The sequence below is a fragment of the Myxocyprinus asiaticus genome, chromosome 45 (assembly GCF_019703515.2).
Source record: "Myxocyprinus asiaticus isolate MX2 ecotype Aquarium Trade chromosome 45, UBuf_Myxa_2, whole genome shotgun sequence".
Taxonomy (NCBI): domain Eukaryota; kingdom Metazoa; phylum Chordata; class Actinopteri; order Cypriniformes; family Catostomidae; genus Myxocyprinus; species Myxocyprinus asiaticus.
Genome location: NC_059388.1, coordinates 4,419,753 through 4,442,946, shown reverse-complemented (window position 1 = coordinate 4,442,946; position 23,194 = coordinate 4,419,753). Strand labels below are relative to the sequence as shown.

Genomic DNA, 23,194 nt, shown 5'->3' with positions numbered 1-23,194 from the left:
CCTGAGTGTAACCTGTCATGACAGCCCGTCCGCTGCGGTGTTGAGGTCGCCCGGGATGTGAGTGGTTCGCAGTGACTTGAAGCACTGCTGACTCCAGAGGAGGAGACGGTGGGCGAGTTGTGACATGCAACGGGAGTGTAGGCCGCCTTGGCGGTTGATGTATGCTACCGTCACCGTGTTGTCTGTCCGGACCAACACATGCTCGCCCTGGATCAATGGCCGGAGCCTCCACAGGGTGAGCAGTACTGCCAACAACTCGAGGCAGTTGATGTGCCAACGCAGCCGTGGGCCAGTCCAAGAGCCGGCAGCTGCATGCCCATTGCATACGGTGCTCCAGCCCATCTTGGAGGCGTCCGTTGTAACCAAGACGTGCCTGGAGACCTGCTCTAGGGGAACCCCTACCCGTAGAAATGCTAGGTCGGTCCACAGGCTGAAGAGGCGGTGACAGATCGGCGTGACGACCACGCAATGTGTCCATTGGCACCATGCCCATCTCGGGACTCGAGTCTGAAGCCAGTGCTGAAGCGGTCTCATATGCATCAATCCAAGCAGTGTGGCCACCGCTGAGGATGCCATATGCACCAGGAGCCTCTGAAAAGTTTCAGTGGAAATGCTGTCCTCCGTCTGAACGCCTTCAGCCATGCATGCTCGTTTGTGAGGCATGCCAACATCGAGACTGAGTCCAACTCCAAGCCAAGAAAAGATATGCTCTGAACCGGGGAGAGCTTGCTCTTTTCCTAGTTGACCCGAAGCCCCAGCCGGCTGAGGTGCGTGAGCACCAGGTCCCTGTGCACACAGAAAACATCTGGAGAGTGAGCTAGGATTATCCAGTTGTCGAGATAGTTTAGAATGCGGACGGCCACTTCCCTTACCAAGGACAGGACAAAAGGGAGGACCTTGTACTGGTACGCCCGGCCCTCGAAAGAAAACCACAGGAAGGGTCTGTGTCGAGGTAAAACCGAGATGTGGAAGTACGTGACCTTCAGGTCTACCGCCGCAAACCTATCTTGATGCCGGACGCTCGCTAGAATGCGTTTTTGCATCAGCATCTTGAACGGGAATCTGTGCAAAGCCCGGTTCAGTACTCACAGGTCCAAGATTGGCTGCAACCCACCACCTTTCTTTGGTACGATGAAGTAGGGGCTGTAAAACCCCTTCTTCATCTCAGCTGGAGGGACAGGCTCCATCGCATCCTTCCGTAGAAGGGTAGTGATCTCCGCACGCAAGGTAGCAGCGTTCTCGCCCTTCACCGAGGTGAAGCAGACACCGCTGAACCCAGGTGGGCACCTGGCAAACTGAAACACTAGCCAAGTCGGATGGTTCGGGTCAGCCATCGCGACGGGTTGGGAAGCGCAAGCCACTCGTCCAAGCTCGGGGCAAGGGGGACCAAGGGAACAATCTCGTCAGACGTACCAGCGGGTGGGGCCTTGCAGCGGGGCGGAGCCTGAGGCGCCACGTCGAGAGGGCTCGAGCCCTGTGGCCGTGCTGAGTCCAGGGACATTGAAGCACTTACCTTGCTCCTGATACCAACCATAGGATCGGCCGGGGAGGGGGGAGGAGGAATATCGTCCCCGCAGTCCATCGGAACTAACCAGGTGTGGGCGTGTTTGTGCCTTCGGGCATGCGGTGAATCAACGGAAAGGCAAAGGATTCTCCTCCTAGCCCCCCACCAGGGGATGGAGTGGTCTGCATACCATTTCTAGGCCTGCAGCAGGTCTCCACATGCCTGGGTCGCCCGTCTCAGGGGTGCTTCGAAGCCTTCCTCGTGTTCTTGGCGGCCAGCCGTGAGACGGGTGGTGTCTGCTTCCTGCGGGTGGCTCCACGCCGGGGCCGGGCCACGGGGGCGGGCTGCGGCGGAACCGGTGTTGTTGCAGAAGGAGGATGCCCTTGGCGACGAGCAGACGAAGTGCGAGGTCTTAAACCGCGCCGATGCAGGATGTGCTGAATAGCCTCCATCTGCTGTTTCACCGCCGAGAACTGCTGGGTGAAGTCCTCGACGGTGTCGCTGAACAGGCTGACCTGGGAGACGGGGGCCTCAAGGAACCGTACCTTGTCATTTTCCCACATCTTGACCAAGTTGAGCCATAGGTGGTGCTCCTGGACCACCAGGGTGGACATCGCCTGCCCGAGAGTCCGCACCATGACCTTTGTTGCCCGGAGAGCGAGGTCGGTCGCCGAGTGCAGCTCCTGCATCAATCCCAGGTCAGAACTACTCTCCTGCAGTTCTCTTAGCACCTTGGCTTGGTGCACTTGCAGGGAGAGCCATGGCGTGCAGGGCTGAGGCGGCCTGTCCAGCGGCACCGCAGGCCTTAGTCGCCAGAGACGACGTAACCCTACAACGCTGGATGGTGGTCTCAGGTGGCCCCACCAGGTGGCGTCATTTTGCGGGCACAGGTGCACTACAACCGCCTTAACCACCTGGGGAATCTCCGAGTACCCCCTGGCAGCCCCACCATCAAGGGTAGTGAGAGCAGAGGAGCTCAGAGACCAGATCCGGGCAGTGAAGGGTGCCCGCCATGACCTCGTGGGCTCCTTGTGCACCTCCGGCCCAGGAACCAATTGTCAGGCTGCGAGGGTTCGGGGGGGGGGGATGACGGTTCCACTCCAGCCCAACACACGCAGCCGCCCGGGCAAGCATGGCTGCCAGCTGCGTGTCAGGCTTCGACTGGGCGAACGCATCCAAAGGTGGGAGCCCAGTCGAGTCCTCAGCATCAGACTTATGCCCCAACCTCTAGTATTCTTCAAAGTTTCTCTTATGAATAGTGTAACAATAATTAAATGCCAAAATTGCAAAAATAAATAAATAAATATTTAACAAAAGTGTTAGTGACCCGTTAGTGACCCGTGATACAGTATGTAATAGTGTTGCATTATACTGTATATTTGCATTTCCATAAATCATATTTTTATGATTATTTCATATTATTATAAGTTTACTATCACATAATATTTGTTGTTTGTTACAAGACAAATGAGTACTATATTATGTCTGTTTTCTGCGCAACGATGGTGAATTATCATCATCCCATATGGGTGTACACATATCATATATATAATACTATATAATGCTATTTGTTTATCAAGGTGGTGCTGTTATCTCAGTGATTGACTTGATTTAAATGTTATAATGCTATATATATGTATTGCAACATTGTACATTTTTTGGAGCATTTCGATTAAATCCTGCTTAAAACTGCTCAAACACACATTACTCCAGTAGGCTCTCACTGTAAAAAGGCAAACACTTGTGAAATGGCAATGAGGCAACAGTTGCTAAGATAGAATTGGTCAGAAACGCTTTTAAGACGGGCTTAGCGAAGGGTCAATAAGCCTGAGAAAATACTTAAGTGTAGCTTATGTGTTATGTGTAGCTTAAAATGTGTTTGACAGCCAGTTGTATCTCATCTCATTTCAGCATGGAAGAAATTAATTCTGTTCTGCATCATCTCGTTGATATATAAAAAGTATAACAGAATATATAGACTGGAAACCCTAATAAGTTGACTTTACTCGATTGAGTAATGGCATCTCCAAAACTTGTCTAATTAAGTTCACTAAACTTGATCAAATAGAATGAAATTAACTAGATGCAAGTAGACAACTCAAATTTGCTATATAAATGTTGTTGTTTCTACTTAATAATTTTAATTGAATGGACTCAATTTAAGGTCATACAATAACACAGCTTAAAGGGGTAGTTCACCCAGAAATGAAAATTCTCTGATAATTTACTCACCCTCATGCCATCTGAGATGTGTATGAATTTCTATCTTCTGCAAAACACTTTTTAAGATTTGTAGAAAAAGATCCAGGCTTAGCAGTTCCTTAGAATGGGAGAGGACGGTAATTAGATATTTGTAGGTCCAAAAAGCACAGATAGTCAGCATAACAGTAATCCATCCTTTTTCCAGTGATGACATTAATGTCTTCTCAAGCGAATCGATCACTTTGTGTGCGAAAATAAATGATATTTAAGCACTTTTTAACTATAAATGATTGCTTCCAGTCATGCGTTGATGAATGGCCGAATTTACCCGAATGCTCCTGTGACGCAAGCGCATTGGCACGTTCCTTCGACTCATTGGTTGTGTGTCTGTCACATGTCAGTTTACGTGCCATCATGCTCACGTCACAGGAGCACTCGGGTAAATTCATTCCGCAGTTTTGCACTGCCAAGTTCTAATAGTAGCTGGAGTAGTATAGAAGTTAGAGCAGAAGAAAGACACAGGCACAGAGAAAGTTTTTAATAGTAGTAGTAGTAGTATAAATATTATTAAAAAGATAGCAGGTGCAATGTAACATTTTATACATTTTATTATATTATAAATATTACCTTCATTTTACTTGTAAGTTCGTAATACCCATTGTTCACAATAGTGATTCTCACTAGATTCTTAATAGTGTAATACAGTGATTTTCTTTTTAAATTTAAGCACAGTTTAAATAAATAATAAAATTTAAATAATATATCACAACTTTTTTTAACATTACAATATAGAGAAGTGGGGGGAAAATGAGCTTAACTGTCATGAAAGTAATGTCACAGTGCCAAAAAATCTTAATTGTCCTAAAATTGGCTTCATTTTCACTAAGCAAAATATCTCTCTCTCTCTCTCTCTCTCTCTCTCTCTCTCTCTCTCTCTCTCTATATATATATATATATATATATATATATATATATATACATATATTTTATTTTTTATTTTTTTATTTATTTTTTTGATTTGGCGGTGAAATATAACTTGTTCATATTCTTCAGAGGTTTCATGAGATTCACCGTGTCATTAGGAGTCATTATGAATAACTTTTTGATGCATTATATATACAGGCTTCATAGAAGGTGTCACCCAAATCTGTATACCAGTATGAAATTGTATAAAAACATTTTCTTCGGTATAACTTATTACAATCATATATGAAATATTCACATTACCATGATTTCTAAATTCGTACCTAATTCACCCTGCCAGTTTTAAAACAAGAAAGATCTCTCTTTACTTCTCGCTCTTGCTCTCTCTCTCCTCTCATTTCTACACGCTTTCTCTTTTTCTCCCTCTCTTCTTATAATTGTTGGCAGAGCAGTCATCATTATGTCCCTGCATCCCCCCACACTTGTTAAGAAGTATGTGAACATGCAGTGTGCAAGACCACCTGTCATAGGGGGCTAGGGAAGCTTGTCCAATTAATGGTGCCCTCACACACACACACATGTAGGGCTTTACTGGTTGTTTAGATCAGTGTTACTATCAGAAATAATTAATAATTATTTCTTTAGTTATTAAATAATATTTTAATTAATTAATTGAATCTAACTCATTGAAACCTCATATGGGGTTCCAGTAAATGTAGTGCGCTATGTTTAGGAGCGGGTTTGGTTATTAGCAATAATTAATAATTATCAAAGATACTTATTAATTATTAAAATCAATAGGACATTAATGAAAATCAATGTTAGCTTTTTTTTAATCCTTTAAATCAACAATTATCCAAGATAATCACCAATCATTAACATCGATGAAACATTAATTAAAATTAACAGTAGCTTATTGATCATTCAAATTCAACAATCATCAAAGATAATTATCAATTATCAAAAATCAATAGAATATTAATAAGGATTAACATTGACGGGGCACCACCCTGGAATCAGGGACTAATAACCAGATAGTATAACAGTCTCAATATTAGATTGTTTTCCGAAGAATATCGATTTTCGGGAAAAAAAAAAAAACAATGAATGAAGGCTTGAGTCTGAGCACTGACATCCTGTCAGCATGACACAGGTGTATGCAAAACAAACCAAAACACTTCTCTTTGTAATATAACAAAGTTTATTTATGCAGTAATATCAATTAATAATTAATACAGTGCAGTCAATAAACTTCCGACTTACAACTACAAACTAAACAGTGATATGATTAGATATGGAAATCAAAATAATCCTATAACACATGAGGGTGTGTGTGTGTGAGAGCGAGTGTGTGTGTGTGTGTGTGTGTGTGTAAGGAGGGACGTGCACAAAATGGCAGATGTGACTCTCGTGGAGAGGATGTCACGAGAGACTTCCGGCCAGGGAATATGGCCGCGAATGTGGGCGGAGAGAAACCAGTCAATGGTAGCTTAGGGACAAAGCTGAGCTTTATCACGAAGCTATCTACTAGCCAAAAAATGTGTGCCAGAATGTTTGTGAGGGGTCACGCCCACACGCGCGCACGTGTGTCTGTGTGTGTGTGTGTGTGTGTGTGTGTGTGTGTGTGTGGTTAGTACGAGAGAGAGAGAATTAAGTGACGGCCCCAAAGCCGATTTCGCGATTGTGGGAGAGAAAGCAGCTGTTAGTTTATCACTCAGAGACGCGGTGGACGGCTCGTAAACCGTTCCGTGTTCTTTGATTCTTTAATCGATAAACTCAGTTTGCCGGCCTCACCCGCGATGGCGGAAATGCACAACAGCCCAATGTGGTTGGACCACAATACAGCAAATCAATAACACACTATAATAACACACTATAATACTCTATCTCTGCCCAGACGTAAACCTCTTACTTGAATCGCATTAGGATGCAGAATGTGTGTTCATCCGTCCTTTAACTCAGACTCGGTTCCTCGAGGCTCGGGTGATGACGGGAGACGGGAGTTTCCTCGCTCTGTCGGCGGGCGGTACGGCTGCTGATTCTCAGCGGGCTGGCGGAGAGATCAGCAACATCGACTTGATTGAAGATGGAAGAGAAATCTTTTCACTCTTCACTTCTGCAGGCAAACGGATGAGGATGCGGATTGCTCTGTGGTCTCCTTCGGATCCGTTAGAGTGTTCGGTGGAACACAGAGTAATCTTAACTCGTCCAGTGAGATGGAGATTGTATGGCCACAGTTTCAAGTCGGACGTTACTTCCTTGTGCCACGAGGCAGCACCTGAGAGCAGCGATGAGCTCCGTCTATACACGGCGAGCAAAGTTGCTGGAAGCAAATCCCGGAAGCATTTCAGAGATATTTCTACTCCTGATGATGTCATGGTTGAGGTGCGTTCTGTCGTGTGCCTCATCCAATAGGAGTTGAGAGTTCGATCCTTTAGTGAGCAAGGCTTCACAGGATTTGTAGTCTGTTTTGGACTCCATTTGTTTGATTTTGGCGTGATTTTTATCAGTATAATTTATGACCTGGTATGTGGGGGCCTGAGTTAGGTTTTTATGACTGTGTTAGGCCTGCCTTTGTCTTCTATCTGAATACATGAGGCCCAACACACACATTCCAGGGTATCTGGCTTTCGGTGGCATACACGTAAGATATTTTTTTCTGAACTAAACTGTTGTGTATTGCTCTCAGTAGCAGTTGTATCTCTGGAGCTAAATTAGTTGTTGTTTTTTTGTTTGTTTTTTTGGTCTCAAAGGAGTTTGAGTTGATTGGCATGCTGATGGGTTGATGGCTGTGCTCTCTTTCGGGCTAATTGCTCTTTTCAGCATCACAGATTCTCACAGAAATGCAGATGAATGATAGACCTGCTTTAGATCATTTTCTCCTGATGAAAATCAACGTAAAGAGTGTTTATGAACTGTGTTAATACCATAAAATCTACTCGACAGGGAATTGAATCTATATTTTTTAACATTTCACATGGAAACTCTACTCTAATCTCATTGCAGAATGTTCTGTAAAGCCTCTGATATATTTGTATATGACTTGATTTGTTACATAAAGTATGTTAGCATGTTATTCATTGCATTGTATTATTAATGTTAGATTGCTTGCTGTTAACATGCATGTTGAAATAAGTACGATACCATGTAGTTGTTGAATTGTATCATGATTCACATGTTAGCTTGTTTAATGCTAACATATGTGTTTAAGAAGAGTTAAGACCCTTTAGCACCAGTTTTCACCATTATATTTCATAGCAATTAGAAACAATTGATTCCAACATTCTTAAAAATAACATTTCTTTTTTAATGTTCTTTAACCATTGAAATCCATGGAACCTTCATTGCACTAAAAGTTCTTTGTAGTGGAAAAAGATTAGATTATAAAAAGGTTCTTCACAGAGAGCACGAACATTTCAGAATCAGAATTAGCTTTATTGCAAAGTACAGTGCATCCGGAAAGTATTCACAGTGCTTCACTTTTTCCACATTTTGTTATGTTACAGCCTTATTCCAAAATGGATTAAATTCATTATTTTCCTCAAAATTCTACAAACAATACCCCATAATGACAATGTGAAAGAAGTTTGTTTGAAATCTTTGCAAATGTATTAAAAATAAAAAATGAAAAAAAATCACATACATAAGTATTCACAGCCTTTGCTCAATACTTTGTTGAAGCACCTTTGGCACCAATTACAGCCTCAAGTCTTTTTGAGTATGATGCTGCAAGCTTGGCACACCTATTTTTGGGCAGTTTCTCCCATTCTCCTTTGCAGGACCTCTCAAGCTCCATCAGGTTGGATGGGGAGCATCGGTGCACAGCCATTTTCAGACCTCTCCAGAGATGTTCAATCGGGTTCAAGTCTGGGCTCTGGCTGGGCCACTCAAGGACATTCACAGAGTTGTCCCGTAGCCACTCCTTTGTTATCTTGGCTGTGTGCTTAGGGTCGTTGTCCTGTTGGAAGATGAACCTTCACTCCAGTCTGAGGTCCAGAGCGCTCTGGAGCAGGTTTTCATCAAGGATGTCTCTGTACATTGCTGCATTCATCTTTCCCTCGATCCTGACTAGTCTCCCAGTTCCTGCCACTGAAAAACATCCCCACAGCATGATGCTGCCACCACCATGCTTCACTGTAGGGATGGTATTGGCCAGGTGATGAGTGGTGCTTGGTTTCCTCCAGACATGATGCTTGCCATTCAGGCCAAATAGTTCAATCTTTGTTTCTCATGGTCTGAGAGTCCTTCAGGTGCCTTTTGGCAAACTCCAGGTGGGCTGTCATGTGCCTTTTACTGAGGAGTGGCTTCCGTCTGGCCACTCTACCATACAGGCCTGATTGGTGGAGTGCTGCAGAGATAGTTGTTCTTCTGGAAGGTTCTCCTCTCTCCACAGAGAAATGCTGGAGCTTTGTCAGAGTGACCATCGGGTTCTTGGTCACCTCCCTGACTAAGGCCCTTCTCCCCCGATCGCTCAGTTTGGCCAGCCGGCCAGCTCTAGGAAGAGTCCTGGTGGTTCCAAACTTCTTCCATTTACAGATGATGGAGGCCACTGTGCTCATTGGGACCTTCAATGCTGCAGAAATTTTTCTGTACCCTTGCCCAGATCTGATTTTCTGTTAACTGTGGGACCTTATATAGACAGGTGTGTGCCTTTCCAAATCATGTCCAATCAACTGAATTTACCACAGGTGGACTCCAATCAAGTTGTAGAAACATCTCAAGGATGATCAGTGGAAACAGGATGCACCTGAGCTCAATTTTGAGTGTCATGGCAAAGGCTGTGAATACTTATGTACATTTGATTTTGTTTTGTTTTTTATTTTTAATAAATTTGCAAAGATTTCAAACAAACTTCTTTCACGTTGTCATTATGGGGTATTGTTTGTAGAATTTTGAGGAAAATAATGAATTTAATCCATTTTGGAATAAGGCCGTAACATAACAAAATGTGGAAAAAGTGAAGCGCTGTGAATACTTTCCGGATGCACTGTATGCTGACACACACAAGGAATTTGTCTTGGTGACAGAAGCTTCCAGTGCAATTTACATTTACATTTAAACATACTGTGTATGCATACAGTATAGTGACAAAAAAAAAAACAAAGGGTATAACAGATGAAAAAGATAAATGTACAATATAGCAATAATGTTGTTTGAATATTTTATATACAGATATGCAGGTGATGTATTGAAGAAGTGGTATGATATGATAAAGAATATAAATTAAATATGGATATAAGTAGGAATGTATGGATTGAATATTGCACATGGTTGTATTGATAAAAGGAAAGTATTTGGGGCAGTTTTAACTGTTCATGAGGTGGATGGCCTGAGGGAAAAAACTGTTCCTGTGCCTGGCTGTTCTGGCTGGGTGAATGGGGTTGAGTGATTTTACCAGCCCTTTTTGTCACTCTGGATGTGCACAGTTCTAGCAGGGTGGGTAGGGGAGCGCCAATAATCCTCTCAGCAGTCTGAACTATCCTTTGAAGTCTTCTGATGTCTGACTTGGTAGCTGAACCAAACCAGACAGTTATAGAAGTGCAAAGGACATTTGATGACTAAGCAAGGTTTGTTTTATTTATTTTTTTACTCTGAGTATATTGCAATTTGTTTTTGTTTTTTTCTCGCCTAATGATGAAATGCCCCAACCAATAAAATTTGTGCTTTGGATCACATGTCAGGAGCTGCTTCGGTTAAGTTAAGTGGTGCTTAAGCACAAGCTGTTTCTCAATGTGCGTTCTTATGTGTTCTTACATTCTCGTGGACTCTTTCAACGTCCTCATCCACTGCCAAAGTTCAATTCAATACTCAAGAACGCAAGTACAGAGAATGCAAAAAATATCTGAATGTGCTTGATCAGCGATGCATTTCCCATACAACGACATAACTCACTGCTTAACCACTATAGTACGATGCATCATTGGAGAAATTAACTAGCTAGTCATGAGCTAGTGATTTTTTTTTTTTTTGGACTCAAGATGGCGCCGATGGCTGCTGCGTTGCGAGCTCCGACACAACATAGTAGTGTTTTGTTTGTTTTGTTCACAATTCTTATGTTTTTTGTCTTGGATGTTGTCTGCCTTATTGTATACGACAGACAAACACTTTTGGACATTGGTTCAGCAATTTCACACCGTAAACCGGACTTCAAATTCCTCAATGCCAACCCGCTGTTTACAAACACACCAGCGGAGCCCTTTGTCTGGGCAGCCTGGCCACGGAAACGCAAAAGGAAAAGGGGAAACGGAGCCGGCGTTCTCATCAGAGTAAGACGCCGTGCAAATCGACCCCCGCTACCCACTATTCTACTGGCAAATGTTCAGTCTCTGGATAACAAGCTCTGCAAGCTGAAAGCGCGGATCTCTTTCCAATGAGAGACGAGGGACTGCTGCATTATCTGCCTTATGGAAACTTGGATGTCTGCGGAGATTCCAGACTCAGCCATTGAACCCACGGGGTTCTCCGTGCACCGAGCGGACAGAGCGAAAGACCTCTCAGGTAAAAGCAGAGGTGGTGGAGTATGTTTTATGATACAAATCCTGGTGTGATCAGAGGAACGTACATTCTATCAAGTCTTTCTGCTCTCCTGATCTGGAATTTCTCATGCTTCTCTGTCGACCATTCTGGCTACCGAGGGAATTCACAGCGGTCATTATCACTGCTGTGTACATCCCCCGACAAGCTGACACAGACCGGGCACTCAAGGATCTGTATGGGAGTATAAGTGAGCAGGAAACCGCGCACCCTGAGGCCGCGTTCATTGTGACCGGGGACTTTAATAAAGCCAGTTTAAAATCAGTCGCACCAAAATACCACCAGCACATTAGTTTCAACACACGAGGGGACCAGGTTTTGGACCATTGCTACTCTCCGTTCCGGGATGGCTACAAATCCCTCCCCCACCCACCATTTGGCAAATCGGACCACTCTTCCATTCTGCTTCTGCCCGCTTACAGGCAGAAACTGAAACAGGAAGCACCCACCCTCAGAACGATCCAGTGCTGGTCGGACCAATCAGATTCTACGCTACAAGACTGTTTTGATCACATGGACTGGGAGATGTTCCGGTCCGCCTCTGATGACGACATCGAGCTTTACGCTGATAGCATAATGTGTTTCATCAAAAAGTGCGTGGAGGACGTGGTTCTGACCAGAACAATACGGATCTATCCGAATCAGAAACAATGGATAAATAACGATGTTCGCGCGGCACTTACTGTGCGGACCTCAGCCTTTAATTCCGGGAACGCGGAGGAGCATAAACAAGCCAGTTGTGCCCTCCGAAAACTATCAGAACAGCAAAACGCCAGTACAGGAGCAAGATTGAAGGACAGTTTAACACCACCAACTCTAGAAGCATGTGGCAGGGAATTGACATCATCACGGACTTTAAAGGGAATCAAAACTCCACCATGAACACCGCTGCCTCTCTCCCGGATGAGCTAAATACTTTTTATGCTCGTTTTGAGGGAAATAACACCGCCCTCGCGGAGAGAGCTCTCGTGGCCAAACCTACAGTGGTTAGTTCACTCTCCGTCTCTGTAGCGGATGTAACCCGATCCTTCCGACGGGTGAATATCCGCAAAGCCGCGGGCCCAGATGGCATTCCGGGCCACGTCATCAGAGCGTGCGTGAACCAGCTGGCTGGTGTTTTTATGGACATTTTCAACCTTTCCCTCTCTTTGTCTGTAGTTCCCACATGCTTTAAAACATCCACCATTGTGCCTGTTCCAAAGCAATCAAAAATAACTTGCTTAAATGACTGGCGTCCTGTTGCTCTGACCCCCATCATCAGCAAATGCTTTGAGAGACTAATCAGAGATTACATCTGCTCTGTGATGCCTCTCTCTCTTGACCTGTTGCAGTTTGCTTACCGCAACAACCGCTCCACTGATGATGCCATTGCATCTACAATACACACTGCTCTCTCCCACCTGGAAAAAAAGAACACTTATGTGAGAATGCTGTTTGTAGACTACAGCTCAGCATTCAACACCATAGTGCCCTCCAAGCTAAATGAGAAACTCAGGGCTCTGGGCTTAAACAGCTCGCTGTGCAGCTGGATCCTGGACTTCCTGTCAAGCAGACACCAGGTGGTTAGAATAGGCAGCAACATCTCCTCATCACTAACCCTCAACACTGGAGCCCCGCAGGGCTGTGTTCTCAGCCCACTACTGTATTCCTTGTACACACATGACTGTGTGGCAACACATAGCTCCAATGCCATCATTAAGTTTACTGATGACACGACAGTGGTAGGTCTGATCACTGACAATGATGAAACAGCCTACAGAGAGGAGGTGCACACTCTGACACACTGGTGTCAGGAGCACAACCTCTCCCTCAACGTCAGTAAGACAAAGGAGCTCGTGGTGGACTTCAGAAGAAAAGACAGAGAACACAGTCCCATCACCATCAATGGAGCACCAGTGGAGAGAGTCAGCAGCTTCAAGTTCCTGGGTGTCCACATCACTGAGGAACTCACATGGTCCATCCACACTGAAGTCTTTGTGAAGAAGGCTCATCAGCGCCTCTTCTTCCTGAGACAGCTGAGGAAGTTTGGAATGAACCGCCACATCCTCACACGGTTTTACACCTGCACTGTAGAGAGCATCCTGACTGGCTGCATCTCCACCTGGTATGGCAATAGCACCGTCCACAACCGCAAAGCACTGCAAAGTGTGGTGCGAACTGCCAGACACATCATCGGAGGTGAGCTTCCCTCCCTCCAGGAAATATATACAAGGCGGTGTGTGAAAAAAGCTCGGAGGATCATCAGAGACTCCAGCCACCCGAGCCATGGGCTGTTCTCACTGCTACCATCAGGCAGGCGGTATCGCAGCATCAGGACCCGCACCTGCCGACTCCATGACAGCTTCTTCCCCCAAGCAATCAGACTTCTGAACTCTTGATCTCCCACGATCAAAATACATCAGCACTGCACTTTATTACCCTTACTCTTATATCTCACACCGGACTGTCATAAATTATATTATTATTATATTATATTCTCTCTTTACAACTGACTATCAACCGACAGCCTGAATGTCAATACAGTACAATACTGTACATTCTATATATACTACTATATATACTTTTTTATATATATATATTTTTTTTTTTTTTTATTGAATAATGTGTATCTATATAGTGCGTATTGTATACTGTACAGTGTATGTTATTATTTGTATATTGTTGAGTGTAATTATGTGTATATCAGATGTTTAAATTGTGCTGTGTTAATTTGATGTTATTGTAAATTGGTACTGTCTCATCACTGTCATGACTGCTATGTTGATCGGAACTGCACCCAAGAATTTCACACACCATTGCACTTCTGTATATGGCTGTGTGACAATAAAGTGATTTGATTTTGACTGTTTCCCGAAACCCTAGAAACTGAAACCCTAGTAACTATGTCACACATCCATCATTTGAAACATGTTGGTTAAACAATGAAGAGCTGTTGTTAATGAGGTGGAGTAATAAGTTCTGCGGATATAAAATTATTATAGCTCGTTACACGTACTCCAGAAAGCTGTTTAATGTTTGAAAGCTGCTGAAGACTTGAAAGCTGCATGCACTGTGTGATCCGACAGACACATTGCTCTGCAATAGTGGGGTTTCTCTTTACATCAGACTTCGGGATTCCCCCAGTGCAACTGAGCACATACACACATCCGCATTCTTCAAAAACCTATAAGAACTTCACTTATGCATTAACATGGACACTTAAGTCGTGTTCTCCGATAGAAGCCGTGTGTGTTAAAGCACTTTCTTTTAACAGCCTTAAACGGCTGTATTCGCCGCCTTCTCAAAAAGATATAGAAGACTCTGCAAATTCAAATAATGTCCACACAGCAAACTAACAAGGAACTATGCTTCTAACCACAGGTGGAGAGCTGTAGTTCCAACTTCCATCCACCAACTTTGCGATGCTGTTTGCAAATATTCGTTTGAACTACGGTTTCAGGAAACACCAACTCGTTGAACTATGATGGTAATGATGGAACTTGCAACCTTAGTTGGCTAATGATGCTTTTGGGAAACACATCCTAGGCCAAGGATCAAGGATGCATGAGATGGTGACTTTTGCGAAAGAACCCATTTGAAGTCCCAGAAGTCATAACGGAACTACAATGGCAGACAAAGGACATTTAGTGTTTTTTTCCTAAACAGTTTTCTGCTGTTAGCTCATGAAAGTCTGACGGTTCGTTAGGGTCATCATACTCCATCAACATTTGTTGTTTTGTTGGGCATCGTTTTAATAAATTAATAAACACATGGAGGAAACAAGTGTTAATAGACTCTATTCTTTCAGTGTGTCACCTGTCCTGCAAAACTGGTGTAATTATGATAATAATGCTGTCATGGGCGCCTGCAGGATTTCATCTGAGGGTACGCACAGAAATCTGCCTAGAGGTCTGCACGGGCCTTAAAATGAAACCCAAACCCGAGACCGTATGGCCCGACCCTACCCGGCCTGAACGATACCGTCAGATTTTAAGCCTGAACCCGACACAAAATCGCTTACTATCTAATTTCTTCTCCTAGTATATTCTCCTAGTATAGCTGTATTTTATGTAAGCATGTAGGCAACATTCTTAAAAGTACTGAAACAGTAAACATACACAGTTTTAACAAGGCATGGCAGCCCCTTAGTACACTAGAGCAGAAGGGGAAAAAAAGCATTGCTTTGCCATATATTTGCTGAAACTTCACCTGGTGCAGAACAATCTGGAATAATATGAAACACTGCAACAGTCCCTCTATGCAGCCTGAACTTAGAATGTTGAATCTTTGTGACACCTGCGCTAAAAAAAATCTAGACACAGCGCAAAGAATGAAACAGCGCGCTGGTGTCTCAACATGCATTTTGAAAATGTGAAGTACTTTTAACTTGACATGGTGTTTAAACAGTGCTTGTCCTGCACTAGACGCTGAAGAACAAGCGAGACACGGTGAAAATGTCAAAGACATTCATCCAGAAAGTGTTTAAACAATGGGAAAACAGAACATACGTGCACAAAAACACATTCGGTGTGAACAGCCCCTAACTCGTCCATTCGTGCGTGTCTGTGAGTGAGAGCACGTGCACGAAACAAGATCGGCAGGCCTGTTAATTTTTTTATTAAGTACAAACCTGAACCCGACTGAAACCTGTTGGGTTGCAGACTTCTAAATCTGCCTAATAAACCTTATATCTAGGGGGGTCCGGGGTCATGCTCCCCCGTGAGATTTTTTTTGTTGTTGTTGCAAAAAACAACACCAAACCGTTAAATTCTGGAGACTTTGAGATAAGCATTTATTTATTTTCTCGAGTATGAGTAGCATTCATGTAACTATTGGCTAAAGAATTTCTTCCAGTAATCGTTCAGACAGACACATTTTCGCACTAAAAAAGCAAAACGCACCACAACGAATAGAGCAAAACGCAGGTGACTCAAGACGCGTTTTTATCTGTTGAAGAAGTTCTTTTTAACAGCATCTAAAAATGCAGCGCTCCCGTGAGAGATGCTAAAAACACAGTGAAACGTGATGCAGTTGACAAAAGACATCCATCTAGCAAATGTTTACATGGAAAATGATTGCAAAAATGCAAAAACACATTGAGTTTGAACAGCCCCTTCACATGACACAGCACTAGCTGAAGTTTCTCAAAGTTACCTCTCAAAAAGACAGCCTTTTATTTCAGTTGACTATAGGTAAATTTACACTGTATTCAGCGCAGTTTGTTCTCTGTATTCGTAAATATCCCGATACTGTTTTACTGTGTGAGAAACCGCTCCAAATGATTCAGTGAGAGAGTACTCTGAACGAATTGTACTGAATTACGAATCGATTCAGACCGTTTTGCAAGCCCGTTTGGCCAATTCACTGAAAAGAACCGACTCAAAAGAATTATTCATTCACAAATTGGGCATTGCTAGTTCTTTTAAACAGCCAACAGAAATAAGGGACACATTTCATGATTGGTGAAATATTCTGAGAGTAAATATTTCTCGGGTTAGTCAGAGCACTCATGGTAGGCACAGTGCGTATGGCCGTACAGCTGCAGGCGTCACTGAATGCTGTCACTGGTGTGTGATCAACATGATCACATGGGAAGTTGGCATGTTGTATCCAAGAGCTCCAGTACCCTAGGATTGGCCATATTATGGAGACTACCTGACAAGCGCCATCTCCTATCAGACATTTTTGCATCGGCTCAAGTGTGTTTGACTTCCGGTCGTGCCACAGGAGAAGATAGAGACCCAGGTTCAGATACTGCGTTTAAACCAGTAAGTAATTGCGTTTGCATAATCAGTGACGAGCGTGATTTGAAGGTTGCATTTTTCACTCTAACATTAAATTTTTACTGCACTGATGGTTAGATTTTGGTTTGGGTTGGGGGATATAGTTAATAAAATATATATTCCTCTTCACTGCAATACAGCCTGTATAGCTGAAAACAACTCGCTTCACAACTCGCTTTGGTGCCCCCCCGTGGACATTACACCCAGAAAATGGAGCTCACACGTGCCCATACGCCCAAAAACACTTACTGTTTTGGCCACTGGGGGCAGTGTTTTGAATTTCGGTAAGCACAGACCGATTTTAACTAAAGAAAAGTCAACATACTGTTTCCAATTTCTCTATGAGATCAGTCTAGTGTGATAATGCCAGTAGTTCTCTCATTGACTACAAATGTGCTGGGACAGGCAATTGCATAACAGAAAAATCGCAGTACATCCCAAAGCTCGCAATAGATGCGTTCTACATCCTCCTGTCCTTCCAAATTTGTTCTTTCAATGGAGCTTGGCAAGACTGGTCTTCATTAGAACACAAGTCTGTTCTCTGCATTCATATCATTGAGAAAAACTCACAGAAAGCTGTTTTGCCCATTTATATTAAACTGCTGAAGTAACTCAAGGAAGAAATCCTGAACCAGCTGTACCAATGAACCAATATTTTTTTTTGTTTGTTGTTGTTTTTTTATGTGCATCAAAAATAAAAAAAAATTAAAAAAAATTCTGATCTTAAGTGGATTCTCTTCATAATGTTTTTCATATCTCTACATTGTTCCTTTGTATCCCCTTTAAACACCTATGCGAGTTCTCTAATATTGCAGCATCTTTGCCTTTGTATCACTTTTTAATAAAAAACTTTACGAATCTTGCATGGCTGTTCTTCATCAAATGTTATTAATACGATTGCTGTGACAACAGTTATAAAATATCAAATCATAAGTTAGACTGAAGATAGGTTTAGTTTGTTTTTAACTCTTTGCATACCGCTACTAATAACTAATAGCTACTACTTCTGCTAATAGCTACCACTGCTGCATTTTCTTGAAACACGTAATAACACCAGAAGATAACTGAGGCTCAATCCTCAACAATGAGGTTAAAATTGGCACATTATTCGGCTTTGAGAATAATGAGAATTTAAAAAAAATAAAAAAAATATGATATATTACACTTAATGAGAATTATGAGGGGAAATTAGCTTAATTGTCCTGAAAATGTCAAAGTGCAAAAATTCTAATTATGCAAAATATAATTTCTTATTTTTGAAATATGACCCGGGTGATGTTTCTATTGTAAGACTGGGCAGAGTCAACTTGTTCTCACATTTAACTCTTTTAATTTGCAGTTTGTTCCATTCAGAGACTATATCGACCGAACTGGAAACCACATCCTTAGCATGGTCCGTCTGGCTAAAGACGTTCTGGCTGAGATCCCAGACCAGTTCCTGTCCTACATGAGGACCAGAGGCATCAAACCGTTGCCTGCTCCCCCTCCATACACACCCCCAGGACACCCGCTGCAAACTCAGATCTGAAGAGGGCAGAGGAGTGAACCTTGACATATCTCAGCATCTCTTTCTCAATCACTCAGTGATGTGGAGGTTCCCTCAGCTCTCAGCTTTCTCTGTCTCTTTCTCTTTGCACTAAGGGAGGCTGTAGATGGACACCATGGTTGGACAGGGTCCTGAGGGCAGGTTTACTTTCATTACAGGCGATTTCTGTCAGGGCGTCTCTCACTTTCTCTCACAGTTTCTCAATACGTGGCTAGCTTGCTTCTGAGGGCCATGTTAGAATGAACCTTTCCCTTATGAAATGAAAGATAAAATAAGAAGTCAAACAAATAAACAACAGTGTTGCGCACTGTCTCGGCGCAGCAGAGCAGCTTCCTCTTCCTCCTCAGACTGAGAAAAGGCTAACCAATCACCAGTCCCAAACTGACTGTTGTAAATAACTTTTGAAGTAGATTTCTTCCGTCATTTCTCTTCCTTTTCTCTGAGCTCTCACTCAATGTTTACATGTTAATGATTTTCTTACTGTTGAATCAAACTTTTATAAGCATTAACTCTTCAACATGAATCTTGCTGTACGAATTCTCGCAACATGTTATCTTTGCCGTGCCTGTCAGGTCGCAGTGGAAAACCACATTTCTTGCATGGAAATGATGCTCGAGCATGCGATGCATGTGTTGCAACATTCACGTTCTTTGGCCTTTTCTCTTTCTGCTCACTCATTTTATATATATATATATATATATATATATATATATATATATATATATATATAATTATTTTTGCCCTTGCACAAACATGAAAGTCAGACTTCTCATTCTGTATAGAGAACCTCATATGAGTCAACATGCTTCATTGCATTTTAACCAGAGCAGCTGCTCTCAAATAAGAGCCCAGTGGTCAAAAACACAGATGCCATTATTATTCCAATATTTTTGTAGTCATAGTATTTGTTAAGATATATTAAATGTATGGTTTGTAATTTTTTTCTGTTGATTTGATGTTGTTGTTTTTCTAGTAACATACAATCATTCATCATATTTTGTCATAACCTAGTAGAGTTGCCCAAAGATAGTGTCGAAAAAGCACAAAGCTAATTATGAAATCCTCCTTATAGGATTTTATTGTGAATATTACAGCATTTTTTTCTTTGTGTTGAAACCAAATGTTAACGTGCAGAATTTTTGGCCTAATTTACAAAAGTTTTGTTTCTAGAGATATTTTGGGTTCAGTTATTTTAAAAATGTGCTGATATTATCAGGAATTTCATTCCAGGTGAAATTGTTTTATCCCAGGTGAAATTGTTTTATCTCCTTACCACACAAATACAAACAAAAACCGGTATGCCATCTGAAACAGTAGAAAACTCTTCTGCAAAAATAATTTTCTTGAACAGTATATTTTCCAGTAAAATATCTAATCCTTAAAACAAGATTTACTTGAGAACAGTGTTGGATAAATTACCCAAAAATAGTAATCCACTATAAATGACTGATTACTTCTCTAAAATTTTATTCAAATTACTTTACTATTTACTTCATGGAAAGTAATCACATTACAATTTACTTTACTCATATTTCACTTTCTAAAACCATTTTTACAGAGTTTTTGTTTTTCCACACAACAAATTCAAAATGAAGTCTATATTTCCTCCTTGTTCATTGTCGTTGTCCCCTCAGCTGTCACAGAAACACAAACACATATATATGAACATAATTAATGTTTAAAATGTATTACACATAAATAATATTTTAGAAATATGTGTAATGGTAACCCAAGTAACGTACTTAAAAGTAGTAAACATAATTAAAAGTCAGTAACTGTAATATGATTACAAGAATTTAAATTGTAATGTGTTACACTACTTTTTACTATTTAAAAGTAATCAGATTACAGTAAATAATTACTTTGTAATCAGATTACACCCAACACAGAAGCCACATTTTCCTTAAAATAACAGTACGTTTTTGCAAATGGGGTATAAGAAAAATGTATTTATTCAAGAGATATTCTCTGAAAACAGAGGATATACTGTATCTTGAATGTCTTTTTATCTTGCACAATTTTCCTTCTCAGTTAAATACATCTTGTTTAAGGGCGATGTTTAAATTTTTTCTGGAAGAACAAAGCAACCATACTGAAGATGAAACTTATTTTACTGTGTCTGTAATCATTTATTTTCTGGAAACAAAAAGTGACAAAAATTGAAGTGAATTATATTGACTCTTGGTTCATTATGATTCACTTAATTTAGTAGAGCTCTTTGGTTTTGTAATGGGCAACATTGAATTGTTTCTGTTCTTCATTATTATCATCGTAAAACACGATGAGAACATTTGCTATTTGTGGCATTCTTTAGCATAAATATATATGAGAATCCTTTAGTATGTAGCAACTAGAATGGGAAATATGGAGGGGAAACAACAACAGCAACAAAACTCAGAATTGATATTTTCCTGTCACACACTAACGTGGTGAAATATTTTGGATGACAGCCTCATGTTGAAGAGAAACATTGCCTTTGTCTGACTGCCCTTGGGGAATTCTTGATTGACGTTCCTATTTGTGCTGCTTTTTCACACAGAGCCTATACAATATTTATGAGACATTAACACATACAGTGCCTCAAAAGAGTGTGGACCCTTAAAGGGATAGTTCACACAAAAATGCAACTTCTGGCCTCATTTGTTCACACTCATCTTGTTCCAAACTTGTTTATAATTTCATTGTATGACAAAAGGAAATGTTAGGGACTGACAACCTCAGTCATCACTCACTTTCATTGCATCTTTTTTCCAAATAATGAAAATGAATGGGGACTGAAGCTGTCAATTTGCCTAACGCCTTTTTTGCATTCCACTGAAGAAAGAAAGTCATACTGGTTTGAAACAAGATGAGGGTAACATTTTTTATTATTGTCATTGCATTTGATAAAATATATAAAAAAGAGGCATTTCACAAAAAGCAGTTTGTTTAGTTTGAATTTATGAAAAAAATACATGTACTGTTCAAAATGTGCTGAACTACACCTGTGTTTAACCTGCAGGACAACTGTGTGTTCCACTAAAAATCATCCACTAAAATAAAAAAATAAAAAAATAACATTAAATTTAATTAAATTAATAATATTATAATTTGTTTTTTAAAAAGTCATTGCAAAACTGGCTCAAAAAAGTGAATTTAGTTCTGTGAAAAGCAAAAAAAGTAATTAAATACTAATTACTATACAATTGTAATCAAATTACTGACTTTACTGAATACTTAATTGAAAAAGTAATCATATTACTAATTTTAAGTTAAATTCAAAAACACCACAGAAAAGCGTTTGCTTTTCTACTCAACTAATTCAAAATAAATGTATTACCTCCTTGTTCATTGAGTTGTTTGGGAACGTGTGCCTTCAAGTGATGTACAGTACTATATTAACATTATTCATGTTTTAAATGTATGGTACATATATAATATTATTTTTTGTAACTGTAACCAAAGTAATTATAAAAGTATAAAAAATATTGTTCATTGTTACTTCATGATTTACTAATGTTAACAAATAGAACAGTAAATGATTAACAAAATTTTGGAAAAATATCAGCACACTATATTTGCCTACAAAATTTTTTTTTAATCGTGTAAGAAAAGCCTAAAGATAAATTAAGTCAAATGTGTCAAATTGTTTGACTGGTAGTATATCTAGTACTCATAATTAGATAGCATTAAAAATGATGATAATAATTTGGCTTTATTGTTTATTTATGATCTTTATATATATATATATTCTGCAGTCAATCCACATTTTCAAATTTTAACTTTGGCAAGTGTGAACTTTGCAGTGTGTTGATTGAAGAAAACTGCATGTGTGAAAAAGCAGCACTTGACATCGCTGGTCAGATGACAGCAGTATGTGCTTTAGGAATGTTTGCTCGCAACAGTTGCTGTGATGCATTCGCTCGCATTCTCCCCGCATTGCTGGTGCCACGGCAACTGCCACTTTGGCAAGCCCATTCACCTGTGAGCATGCACCTGTGCGTGTGTGAGTGTGCGCAAGTGAGTGTGCATGTGTGCATGGGCGCCAGCTCGGCAATCATCCTCAGTGTTTTTAAATTTGTGTCTCGGCTCACATGAAGTTTGTTTACTGAAGATATACAAATATAAAATTGTATGCTCTTCATATCTAAATATTACATGCACTATGTTTGCATGTATAGTTTTACAAGAGATTCACCAGTTCTTTTGTTATTGTTAAGAGTGTTTTTGAGTAAAAAAAAAAAAAAATTGATAACAGGAAAGTAACTGTACAAATGGCCTTAATCTCTCACTGAATTCTTGGAATTGTGCGATGCCTTCAGATATGAATTGTTATATATTTTGTGTCAGTGTATAATTGCTTTCTAGTGTATATTTTCTTTACACAAATCATGTATGGAAACTAATTATATTGTAATTTTTGATAATTAATTAGAAAAAAGCATGACTGGAATTCTGATTGTCAAGTAAATCCATATGATGAAATTATTATTTCTGTATCAAGTAATTTTTGAATAAACATTCGTAATATACACATTGCTGTAAGAGTATGAAATTATATTGACTGGCTAGATTTTTCTTTTTATAAAATATGTGATTGGTGCTTCCTTTGCTCCACTATTTTGCCATGAGTTTGCTGTGGTGTCCTTGATTCGTCATGGCTCAAAAGAGTCCACTTTCAAGTCTATGATATTCTGGGCTCCAGATATGGCTTGGGTTCCTCCTTCAATGTCTATGGGACTT

General features: G+C 41.0%; 1 protein-coding gene across 5 annotated transcripts in view; it reads left to right on the top strand.

Moving 5' to 3' along the window:
• LOC127435324 (copine-8-like) overlaps nt 1-22,970 on the top strand; it is a 359,118-nt gene extending 336,148 nt beyond the window's left edge. For 4 of the 5 annotated variants that reach the window (XM_051688722.1, XM_051688725.1, XM_051688726.1 and 1 more), the window contains one exon: nt 18,266-22,970. In XM_051688722.1, the coding sequence (XP_051544682.1) occupies nt 18,266-18,454 (189 nt within the window). In that variant the 3' untranslated portion in view covers nt 18,455-22,970. Of the gene's footprint in view, nt 1-14,524; nt 14,763-18,265 lie in introns of those variants that run through there. The other variant, XM_051688724.1, reaches the window with a different exon arrangement.
• The last annotated feature ends 224 nt before the right edge of the window (nt 22,971-23,194 follow it).